At 44.2% G+C, this 13021-nt stretch overlaps 1 protein-coding gene across 2 annotated transcripts in view; it reads left to right on the forward strand.

Moving 5' to 3' along the window:
• The window catches only part of slc8a3 (solute carrier family 8 member 3), a 471668-nt gene that overhangs the window by 388007 nt on the left and 70640 nt on the right, over positions 1-13021 (forward strand). For both annotated transcript variants that reach the window (XM_069918112.1, XM_069918113.1), the window contains one exon: positions 5716-5840. In XM_069918112.1, coding sequence (XP_069774213.1) covers positions 5716-5840 — 125 coding nt within the window. The remainder of the gene's footprint in view (positions 1-5715; positions 5841-13021) is intronic.

Below are 13021 nucleotides of genomic sequence, written 5' to 3' on the forward strand. Positions count from 1 at the left end.
GTCTTCCCCATTAGCGTACTTTTGCAGTCAGCTTTAGCCAGTTCCACTCTCATGCAACTGTAATTTCCTTTGCTCCACTGAAATACCGACATGTCGGACTCTAGCCTCTCCTTTTAGAATTTCAATGTGAACTCAATCATATTGTGATTACTGCCTCCTGAGGGTTCCTTTACCTTGAGCTCTCTAATCACTTTTGGTTCATTACAGAGCACCCAATCCAGAGCAGCTGATTCCCCTGGTGGGCTCATCAACAAGCTGCTCCAAAAAGCCTTCTCATAGGCATCTTACAAACTCCCCCTCCTGAGATCCCAAACCGACCTGATTTTCCCAATCTACTTTTGTATTAAAATGCCCCATGATTAGCGTAATGCTGCCCTTTTGACATACCTTATCTATTTCTAGTTGTATCTTGTAATCCACATCCCAACTGCTGTTTGGGGGCCTGTATATAACTGCCATTAAGGCCCTTTAACATTTACCATTCCTTAACTCAACCCATAATGATTCGATCTCTTCTAATCCCATGTCCCATCTTACCAATGATTTAATATTGTTGCTCACTCACAGATCCACGCCACCCTCTCTGCCATCCTTGGACGTTCAGATCCCAATGGCATCCATCCTTTAGCCATGACTCAGTAATGGCCACCACATTGTACCTTCTGATCTGTAGCTGTACTGCTAGGCCCTCCACCTTATTTTTAAAGCTGCATATATTTAAGTATAAAACCTACAGACCACTTTTTAAATGCACTCTGTCTCTGTCATCCCTCCGGCTGCAATTTTCTCTCATCACTTGCCTATCATCCTTCCTACTCTCAATCATAATCATAAACCCCTTTCAAACTTGCAAGTAACCCCAGGAATTAACAGCAAATCGGCCTTTAAAGGATCTTGTGTGAAAGCAAAATCAGCTCAACGCCGAGGATTGACGGCCTCGACCCCTAGTACAATCCCTGGCACCTGCAGATGCCAGCGTTGCTATCAGGCAAGTGTGAAATGGGTTGTGGGATTGCATTGTGGGATTGAAATGACCCTGTGTGAATGCAGGAACTTGAAAGAAAAAAAGATTAAAATGATGGTAATAAACTTTGCCATGGGAAAGTCACAGCGGCTGTAGGTGTGGGGGTGGTGGGGGGGGGAGAAAATAAATAGAAATGAATAGCAATAGTGGGGAATTTTTAAGAAAGAAAGTAGTGCTATAACGCTATAATTGTGCTATAACGCACAATTTATAAAGACTGTGGGAAAAAGCAATGGCGGACCTCACTTCCCAGAATGCCTTGTGGCAGAGAAACCCCTCCATGAATGCTCCATGCACACAGCCATGCATACAGCCCTTGCTCTGTCTCATGGAATTCTGGGGGGGTAGGTCTGCCATCACTTTTTCCCATGGTATTTATAAATTGTAGCACTATCCCACAGTTCCTTATAAAGGTTTATATAGGTCGGCACAACAACAACAGAGGATGAAGGGTTCGTATGTGCTGTACATAAAGCTTAATTATGTTATAATTAGGCATGATTAATTTTGTTCAAATATAAGAGCATAATACATTGATCAGGATTTAGGGCAGGTCCACCATCGCTCGATGCATCATGTTGTCTCCGGTAGAAGGTAGAACGGTCCTAACCCCTGGGATGGCTCTTTGCAAGTGTGAAAGTGTTCAGTGTCCCAGTTTAGGAGTGGTCAAGTGTGAAAAGCCAAACCCCCATTCCTATCCCAGGACACTGAATGGCCGATTTAGTGGGATGCAAGTGTGAAAGGGGCTATAGACTCATACACGAATCTTGTCTGATTCTACCATTTCTATCTTTTCTTCACCTATTCTTGTTCTTATCTCCCCACCAGCAGCCCCACCCCCATGGTCTTTCCCTCGATTTGTTTCTCCACCTCTCCCACAAGCTGTCCAATAACCTCTCACCTCTTAGCCCCTCCCCAGCTTCTTTATTCCCATCACATCCTTTTCTTTTCCCCCTTGATATACAAGGCAGCTCATCAATGCAGCCGCAAAAAAAGTGCACTAACACCTCTGAGGCTGAGGAAATTTGGCATGTCGTTGAATACTCTGTAGGTGCACTGTGGAAATGTTGGTGACTGGCTGGATCATAAACTTAAGTGCCTACGTTGCAGATATAGGCAAACCAAGCCAGGACCCTCACAGCTCTGACCTCCCATTGACTGAAGACATGCATGTTAGGTGTTGATTCAAGAAAGTAGCCAACTTCACAAAGGACCCCCAGCACCCTGGCCACAGCCTCTTCTCACTGCTCCTTTCAGGCAGAAGGAACAGAAGACTGAATCCAGCACCTTTAGTCAAGAACAGTTTTTATCCCCATAGCTATCGGGCTCTTGGACATCTGCTTACAACTCCAGCCATAAAACTACTCCAGGATCACCAAAAGATCTGTCTGCACTTTGTCTTTTTCACTAACTGCAAATATCAATATTTATATTCATAGAACCATAGAATCCCACAGCTCATAAAACAGGCCGTTTGGTCCTTCTAGTCTGTGCCGACCACTATTCCGCTCGTCCCTTTGGCCTGCTCCCTCTACATAACCAGACCTCTCCCATCCATGAATCTATCCAATTTATGCATAAAACTCAAAATCAAGTCCACATTCACTATGTCAGATGGCAGCTCATTCCACACTTCCACCACTCTCTGAGCGAAGAACTTCCCCCTAATGTTCCCCTAAACATTTCTCCTTTCATCTTAAAAACATAACCTCTTGTATTTATCTCTCTCCATCTAAGTAGATAAAGCCTACTCGCATTCACTCTGTCTATACCTCTCATAATTTTGTAAACCTCGATCAAATCTTCCCTCATTCTTTTCTCTTTAACTCAACTCCTGAAGACCTGGCAACATCCTTGTAAATCTTCTCTACACTCTTTCAATCTTATTGATATCCTTACTGTAGTTAAGTGATCAAAACTGCACATAATATTCCAAATTTGGCCTCACCAATGTCTTAAACAACTTCAACACAACATCCCAACTCTTATACTCAATACTTTGATTTATTAAGGCTAAGGTGTCAAAAGCTTTCTTTACAACCCTGTCCACCTGTGATGTCACCTTCAGGGCACAATTACCCAGATCTTTTTGCCCCTCTGCACTGCCAGGTATATTCAAAATGTCCTTAGGAATGGATGAGGTGCCAAAGGATTGGAGGGTAGCTCATGTTGTCCCTTTGTTTAAAAAAGTTCACAGAAAAAAATCAGGTAATTATAGGCCAGTGAGCCCAACATCAGTGTAGGTAAATTATTGGAAGGAATTCTGAGAGATAGGATATATAGGTATTTGGACAGCCATGGGCTGAGTAAGGACAGTCAGCATGGGTGTGTATGTGTGGTAGGCCATGTTTAATGAATTTTGTAGAGTTTTTTGAGGAGGTTACCAAGAAGGTAGTTGGAAAGGCTGTGGATATTGTCTACATGGATCTTAGTAAGGCCTTTGACAAGGCTAGTTCAGGTTCAAACTCTAGGTATCCATGGAGAGGTTGTAAACTGGATTTGTAATTGACTGTGTTGGGGAAAGCAGAGTGGTAGAGGATGGTTGCTTCTGCAACTGGAGGCCTGTGACTAGTGGTGTGCCTCAGGGATCAGTGTTGGGACCATTGTTGTTTGTTGTCTGTATCCATGATCTGGATGATAATGTGGTAAATTGGATCAGCAAGTTTTCTGATGACACAAAGATAGGAGGCATTGTGGGCAGCGAGGAAGATTTTCAAAGCTTACAGTGGGATCTGGACCAAACTGGGAAAATGAGCCAAAAAATTGCAGGTGGAGTTTAATGAAGACAAGTGTAAGGTGATGCATTTTGGAAGGGCAAACCAAGGTTGGACATACACAGTAAATGGTCGGGCACTGAGGAGTGCAGAGGAACAAAGGGATCTCGGAATTCAGAAACATAATTCCGTTAAAATGGTGTTACAGGTGAACAGGGCTGTAAAGAAAGCTTTTGGCATCTTAGCCTTTATAAATCAAAAAAATTGACTACAGGATGGATGTTATTGGTGAGGTTGTATAAGACATTGGCGAGGCCAAATTTGGAGTATCGTGTGCAGTTCTGGTCAACTAACTACAGGAAGGATATCAGTAAGATTGAAAGAGTGCAGAGAAGGTTTACTAGGATGTTGCCAGGTCTTCAGGAGTTGAGTTACAGGGAAAGATTAAACAGGTTAGGACTTTATTCTTTGGAGATTAATATTCCTTGGAAATAAATATTCTTTATATTTCTTTCTGTCTTGGCATATTGTGGCAATTAAATGTGTACTATTGTGGTTGATATGTCTAGCATACCTGTGCAGCTATATCAAGTAAGACTGTTGCCTCTGTATGTTGTACATATCTGGCAGTAAACTCTCATTAATCACTATTTGATATTGCTCCTTCCTATTTTAGTCTTGATAATGGGTCACAACCTGAAATGTTGATTGACCATTTCCATCCATGGCTGGTGCCTGGCCTGCTGAGTTCCTCCAGCTTCTCATTGTTTGCTTCAACAAGCATCATTCAGCATCGGTATTCCAATGTAATATTTAATGCTGAAAGCTTTTGTTTTACAATTATGAGTAATTCATATCATGATGGATTATTTCATATTTTATATTGTATTTAGATATGTTTTTGAAGGAGATAGATTGTGGGAGTAGTGTAGGTCACAAGCAAACACAAACACTTCACAAAACAGATCTCATTTAAAATGCCAGAGGTCTGCTCAAGCCAGACAATCCAGGCTCCGAGTGTCTTTGCAAAAGCTTTGAAGAATACCTATAGAGACTTCACAAGTAGGAGTTGATTGGACATGCTGTGGAGTAATGAATTATTGTTTTGGAAACCAACAGATGAATGAACTCAGAAGTTTGGGTTTGTTTGGTTGTAGTTTGCTGTTCTAAGATGGTCATGTTGTTTTGCAATCAGGGAGAGAGGAGACCAAACAGGCTTTCTCTAAGAGAGAGAGAGAGAACTGGTTTCTGCAGTCATGGCAAGCTGGCAGCTTGTTGAAACCCCAATTTGAAGATGGGTTGTGAGTTCTGAGTTCAGCCTGTTGAAAACCCTTGTGGTCCATACAAGAGGAAATGGCTGGCTAGAGTGTTTAGAGTGTTTCACCTGAAATAAGGGAAACAAAAGGAACTCTGTGGTGACCTGCAGAAGATAAGGTTATTATTTGGAAAACCCTGATGGGGCAAGTTTCTTCGGCAAGACACTGAAGTGACTGATGGGAGGGAATCAGTTTGTGTGTGTCCCATGTACAACAAATCTCTCTGAAAGCAACAAGAACCTTCCAGAGCAGTGACCAATTACTTTTAAGCATCAGAGCTTGGTGAAAATTCTTAAATGTTAAATGTTGTGCACAGTATAAGAATTGCCTGTTCATGGAAGAGTGAGGTGAGATTGGACTGTAAATCAAATAACTTTTCCTGAACTTATACATATCACATACACATGTGCTTAGAATTAGAAGGGGGTTAAGTTGAGTTAATAGTAATAATTTAAAGTTTGATCCTGTTTTTATGTTTAAAAAAAATTAAAAATGACTTGTGGCGAGCCTGGGTTATGTAAAACCATCTTGGAGAAGAGCAGCACATTTGCTATCAGCGTGTCTTTGAATGGCTTTGGAAAGGGGTGGGAGGAGAGGGAGAGACACAGGAGACACTCCACCCTGCAGTTTTAATTGGGGAATTAAATGTTTTGTTTTGCAGAGGATGGTAACCAGAAACTGTCAATTGAGGAGGAAGAAGCGAAACGCATTGCAGAAATGGGGAAACCCATTTTGGGTGAACATCCAAAATTGGAGGTTATCATAGAAGAATCTTATGAATTCAAGGTAAGAAATGCTCTCCTTTTATTTTTAAGATATTATGCTTAACTTGGTACATCAAGCAATCCATAAAATAGAATGTTAGCACTGGTAAATTAATGCTGAACAGTGCAACAATAATTTGCAGCCCAAGGATTAGGGAGAGAGAAGGAAGTCAAAATGTTCCTATGAACCTCTGCTCAACAATGTCTGGGTTCGAGAGACAGGGGATATCTGCCAGGGTTCCTGCTCTGCATCATGATCTAGTGACTTGGTGAACAGGGAATCTGCCAGGGTTCCTGGATTGTCACTACCCTGTGATCACAGGGTAAGAGTGAGGGCAATATCTGCCAGGGTTCTCGGCCCTGTGAGTATCCAGTGAGGGAAATGAACAAAGTTTCCTGTTCCCAAACCCTATGCAGAACTCCTGTCTGATATCTCCTCTCCACTTTGAGAAATCAGACAATTTTCTTGGTCCCCATTTCTATTGACTGGAGAGAAGGAAAATCAGCAAATTTCCCTGATCCCCATCACTATTACCTTGAAGCAATCTTGACCTGGTCCCAGCAACGGACATATGCAGCCAGTCAGTGTCCTTTCACTACACATCTGTAAAAGTTTCCCAAGCTTTCCAATTTCATACCAAACCTCTACAATCTCCTGTGGAAGTTCAGACGCTGATGTGTTTTCTTCATGATGACCTTAGTATGTTGGGTCCAGCAAATGTCCTGCAGAGAATGATTCCCAGGAGTTTAAATTTGCTCACCCTCTCCACCTCTGATCACTGGATTGTACCCTTTCCTTCCTAAAGTCCACAATCAGCTCCTTGGTCTTGGTGACACTGAGTGTGAGAAAGGGAGTCCGGTGAGAAAGAAATTAGTTGCTTGGCAGGAGGTGTGAAAAGTTGGCACACTGGACAGGGTCCCCATAATGTGGTAAGTGGTGCCTTGTAGAGATCGATCTTGAGACTTCAAGCATTCACCATATTCATAATCAATTTGGATGATGGCTGTAAGGTCACGTTCAAGTTTTCTGATGAGGCCAAGTATCCTAACATTTGGTGTCATCATAAGCTGTGAAGATGGATGCATTAAATTTTAGATATTCATCATCTATTTTGCTTCTGGCTGTGAAAAAGTAAAAGTGGATTGGAATTGTCTTTGTGTTCAGACAATCAGAGTTACGTACGCTGTATTGGCCAGTGGGGACGTACTGTTCAAAAGTTCCCGGATTACAGTGAATGCCACCAACCGCCGCAGTTGCTCCCTCGTGGTGAAACATTTGGTGGTCAGTTTCGGTGGCCACTGAGTGAGATGTGCTGATGAAAGCCATCATGCCTTTATCATCTACAAACACAGGAAGAAGAATAGCATTCTCATGTGCTCCCTTCTTCATGTTTTTGCCCTCTCTATCCACCCAAAGCTACATGACCCCATTTCCATTGAGTTCCCGACACTAGAAAGATCACACATTTCTTGGGAACACTGCAGTTTCTGCCTCTATTTCCGGACTCCCCCAGTCTGTTTCTTTTTTCTGTGCATATTTCCTTATTTTTCTTTCATTTCAGATTTCCCGCATCTGCAGTTTCAGATTTGCAGCTTTCCCATTGCCAATGTAGGAATTCTCCATGGCAAACACTTGAGTCAATGTCTTACAGAATCATGGAACACCTCAGTACAGAAACAGGCCTTTCAGTCCATCTAGTCCGTGCTGAAATATTATTCTGCCAAATCCCATTGACCTGAACCTGGACCATATCCCTCCCATTCATGTGCTGATCCAAATATTTTTAAATGTCAGAATTGAGCTCACATTCACCACTTACAACTCTCTGTGGGAAATGCCCCCTCATGTTCCCCATAAACATCTCACCTTTCACCCTTAACCCAAGTCTTCTAGTTCTTGACACACCTACTCTCAGTGGAAAAAGCCTGCTTGCATTTATTCTAACAATACTCCTCATAATGTTGTACAGGAACTCCATGACTTGCAAACAATGCAACTTATGTCCATCCACACATAAGACCAAAAATTTGTTTAAAAAAAAAAGAGAAAATTTACACAGCTTATGTTGTATTTGACAAATTATAACAGGGCATATAAGAGGCAAAATGTGCGTACTTTTTGATTCCTGTACACATGCACGAGTCTTTGGTTGGCGCATGGGCGAGAGTTAAGGGCGCAAATTCAATATCATTACGGCGCTTAACTCTCGTGCAAGCACCAACCGGACTCCAATATGTGAACCACCGTGCATGCGCCAACCGAAGACTCATACATACACACAGGAATCAAGGTAGCTGCGCCCAGCCTACAGACCCTGGGACGCCCACTAACAAGGTAAGTACACAATTCCGACATAACTTCCATTCCGAGAAATGGCCGGAACTTCGGTCTAAATTACAGTCATAGGTCGGGGAGTACTTGTATACCCCTATCTAATCTCCCTGCATTCTTCAACAATCCAGGGAATGAAGTCCTGACCTATTTATCCTTTCCAAATGCAGTTTTGTTGACATCATCCAGGTTCAAGCTCAGAATGAATAAAGCTGTATGGACCAGGGATGTAGGTTACAGAAGTGGGGGGATACAATTTCCAGAGCAGAGTCAGCTCCTTCCTGCTGTGGTGAAATGATGGTTGACAAGTGAGAATTGACTCTTTGAACAGTGAGGTTTGTGGTCACTTGGCTCCCAATCAAATGAGGCATATGTAGCCACACAGCTTGCTTTTGTCACTTGCAGTGGGGATGTGTTTCTGACCATGACGAAATCTCAAACAGCCTTTGTAATATCCATAAACAGTAAAAGCCACAGAAATCACTGCCACCCCCCTCCTGGGCTCTAAATCCAGCTCAGTGCCGAGTTCCATAACCTGTCACCAGTACAGCGAGCAAAGGAGAGACAAAACAAAAACCAATTTGGAAAAGGCAGAGCACCTTAATTGGTCGCTAGCATCCTACTGCTAATACTGTGCCAATTAAAACACAGTGTTAACAATATTTTTGCCTGCAGCAGCGGGTGTTTTTAGTGTCCCATCTCACCTGTCAGCCTGAGTCCAACTCACCAGGCAGAGAAAGTGACGGAAATTAGGAGCTTGCTGGAGATGCGCAGGGCTCTGCAGGACTGAAGAACACATGGCGTTTATTCAAGCAGTAATCCCTGTTCTAAAAGTAGCACTCCCTTATTGTATCATTTCAAAAGAAAAACAAACAGAAAACTTGGCCCCCTTGTGGCTTTAATTAATGACAAAAGAACCACAACAATTAAACCCACTCACTGTGATTGCAGCATCTTATCATAAGTACCAATGTCAAGCCACCTTCCAAAATAGCAACTGTTTGACTTGAGAACCATTTTCGCTGCACATTTCAGCTCCTGAGGTACTCGCACTACATGGGAAGTGTACTTTAAAGTCTGCTCAGAACATTTGGCAGCCTGATTTGTCTACTGATGCGGCGACCACTCAGATGCTCATTTGTGAATGTACTCAGTAATTTTGCAAGGGGAGCCAGCACTGATAAATGATGGTGGGAAGTTACAGTCACTTGCTCAAACACTGTAACTCCAGCTTGCCACAGCCACTCAGGTGCATATGATACACCAACTACCATCGTGAAAAAGAAACACCACAACATGGCATGAAACAGAAAAAGATAATAAATATAAAAGAGATAAATAAATTCAGTGCAAGGGAAGGCAGCGCCAGTAATCGGGACCAGGGTTCGAGTCTGTATTTGCGTGGGTTTTCCCTGGGGCTTCCGGTTTCCTCCCACCCTTCAAAAATGTACCGGGGGGTGTAATTTGGGCGGCAAGGACATGTGGGCCGAAATGGCCTGTTTCTGTGCTGTATGTCTAAATTAAATCAACAGTGACATGGTCAGTAGAGCGGTTAGCGCAACGCTATTACAGTGTCCCCTGCAGCCGCTGCAACCGTGTCTGCCTGTCCCGCATCGGACTTGTCAGCCACAAACGAGCCTGCAGCTGACGTGGACTTTTACCCCCTCCATAAATCTTCGTCCGCGAAGCCAAGCCAAAGAAAAAAAAAGGAACAGTGTCAGTGATCTAGGTTCAAACCTGGCACTGTCTGTACTTTCTCCCCGTGCCTAGTTGCACTGCACCATGAGCTAATCTATTTTCACATCTAGTTTCAATTTCTGACCTTTTCCCCATATCCTTTAATACCCTGACTAATTAGATACCTATCATCTCCTCCTTAAACTCTCCCAATGATCGGGCCTCCATGGCTCTATATGGCAACAGGGGAGGGAGAGATGGCTGGGTGAATAGAGAGGGAAGGGGGGCTGGAGAGTTGAGGGAAAGGGGAGAGGGAAGGGAAGGGGAAAGGAGAGTAGTTGAGCTTTTCCAGCATTGTGTATTTACTTCATCCACAGACTTTTGTGTTTCACTCCTGCCAGGTTGTAAATTAGTGGAACAACAGCTTGTATTTTGTCCCAGCATTCACCAACCAGACAGCATCAATATCAACTTTTCCAACTTCTCTTAACTCCCCTTCCCCAACCTTTCTCTTTCCCTCATCCCTCTGTCTCCCTTCCACCAGCTCTAGAGAGCATCTTTCTTAGCTCCCTGCCCTCTCCCCCTTTCACCTCCTGGGTCTTTTTTCTTCTTCCCCCTCCCACATGTCTCCACCTGTCACCTTCTGGCCTGTGGCCCTCCTACTTCCCCTTCCCCACCTTTTTATTTGGCACCCCAGAAGAAGGGCTCAGACCCGAAACATCCACAGCATTTTACTTCCTGCTGGAGGCAAATCTACGGACACTCAGAGACTCTGGGGGGACTCCCTTTTGCTTCTCTCTCTCTCTGACTGTAAGAGGCGCTTAGGCAATTCCTGCTGGTGGCGAATCTGTCTGCCTTACAGCTGGAAAAAAGAAATGTCATCAAGTACGACACTGTTTTATGACTATAATAATAAATTGAATCTTGAATTACCACTTAATAGTAATACATAAAAAACTACGGCCACGTACACATGTAAACAAATAAAGAAATATAAACAACTGACTGTGCAAAACAGAGAGGAAAAAATAATCAATGAAGTGCACAAGTAAGAGTCCTTAAATGAGTCTCTGATTGAGTTTGTCACTGAGGAGTCTGATGGTGGAGGGGTAGCAGCTGTTTCTGAACCTGGTGGTCTGAGTCCTGTGGCACCTTCACCTCTTTCCTGATGGCCCCAGTGAGAACAGAGCATGTGGTGGGAGGCATGGATCCTTGATGATTGTTGCTGCTCGCTGACGGCAGTGTTCCCTGTAGACTTTAGGCCCTTTCAGATGGTCTGAACACCCCCTTGTAAATCTGCATAATCCTTGCGGATAAAGACATACTCACCTGAATACGGCAGAAGCGCCTCCGAGGTGCCGATGCCAACCTCCCTCAGGGAGGGATCATTGGCAGAGCGCCACGCTCTGCTGTTGCACCAGAATGTGCAGCCGCTGTAAATGGCTCCCTGGGGGCAGGCTGAAGATTCTATCAGCCTGTGACCCAACTCCCTACTGCCTGACAGCATCCCTCCGTCCCACTACCTGACAATCCCTCCCACCTGTTACCTAACAGCCCAGGTCACGCTGCCTGACAGCCTTTCCCCTCCACTGGGGAGGGGAGGTCGGCAGGGGCCATTGGGGCAGGGGTGGCCAGCGGGGGACATCGAGGCAGGGGTGGCTGGCAGGGGCATCGAGGCAGGGTCGGCCAGTGAGGGACGTTGGAACAGGGTCACCCAGCCCGATTGGCCACTCCTGCACCGGAGCTGCTCTCTGCAGTTCAAAATACAGCATAGCAATGGCGGTCTTCCCTACCCTTAGCCCCCCATGCAGCTGGAACTGTTATGGGAAACACAGAGCAGTTCTACTTGTGTATGGGGATTATAGTAGGGAAGACAGCCATTGCTATGCCGCATATTTATGACAGGCGCGCTGCAGCACTAGTCAACGTGCCTCCATCAGATCCGGAGGGCGCTACGAGGCCCCTCTGGATATGAATAGGCCCTTTCAGGTGGAGCAGGCTGCCACCTGAAAGGTGAGTCCGCAGGTTAAGATCTGCTCCTGCTGCTGCCCTCAAGGTGAAGGGTCCACCTGAAAGGGCATTTTGTCGACAGTGAAGAGGGTTCTGCCTGTGATGTCCTGGCCTGTGTCCACCATTTTATGGAGGGGTTTATGCTCATGCATATCGATGATCCCATATTAGGACCGTGATACAGCCGGTCAGCACACTTTCCATCACATAGAGATAGAAATTTTCAGGGTTTCTGATGTCATACAATCCTGTGCAAACTCCTGAGGAAGTAGAGATATTGATGTGCTTTTTTCAGGATGCCCTTGGTGTGTTGGGTCCAGGAATGGGCAACACGGTTGGCATAGCGGTTAGCAAAACGCTGTTACAGCACCAGCGATTGGGACCAGGGATCGAATCTTGCGCTGACTGTAAGGAGTTTGTTAATTCTCGTCGTGTCTTCATGGGTTTTCCCTGTGGTCTCCAGTTCCTTCACAACATACTGTGGGGGGGGTGGGGGCATGTAGGTTAATGGGGTGTAACTTGGGCAGCAGGAACTTGTGGGCCGAAATGCTGTATGTCTAAATTTTAATTTTTAATTAAATAAATTTAAAGAAAGATCCTCCACCCACTCTGTTAAGTCTTTGAAAGATACACAAGAAGGGGAAATGATGTCTCAATCAATGGCAGAAATGCTAAAATGCTTCACCTTTGAAAATGACAAGCACCTGACACCAATAACTAGTGCAGGTTACAATGAAAATGCTCATTATTCTTTGGCTGGAGTCATTCTAAAGCACTTCAATTTTTCAAAGAGATCAATGGCAGAACAAAATAGGCCCATTAGCTTGACGTTAGTGCTGGTCAGATGTTCTGTGGTGTCCTTGCAGATGCTGGCAAGGTATTATCAGATATACTTGACTTTCAAAAAGAAAGGTTGTGGCTCTGGAACTGGAAGTTCTTTGGATTAGTCGAAAGTCTTCCTGGACTTTTGGAAGTTTTTGACGAGATACCCGACCAACAGGTTAAGAGGCTGGTGGGATTATTGTTGATCTGTTGGAATGAGAAAATCCTCAGTCAAAGTGTATTGTCATTGGCTCTGAGTCTGCATTAGAGAGATTCTTCAGGAAAAGATTGATTCTTTTATTTTACTGCACAAAACACATCAACTTTTGCCTGCTGTGAATGCACCAAAAGAGGTCTCACTA

Source organism: Narcine bancroftii, chromosome 2, assembly GCF_036971445.1.
Source record: "Narcine bancroftii isolate sNarBan1 chromosome 2, sNarBan1.hap1, whole genome shotgun sequence".
Taxonomy (NCBI): domain Eukaryota; kingdom Metazoa; phylum Chordata; class Chondrichthyes; order Torpediniformes; family Narcinidae; genus Narcine; species Narcine bancroftii.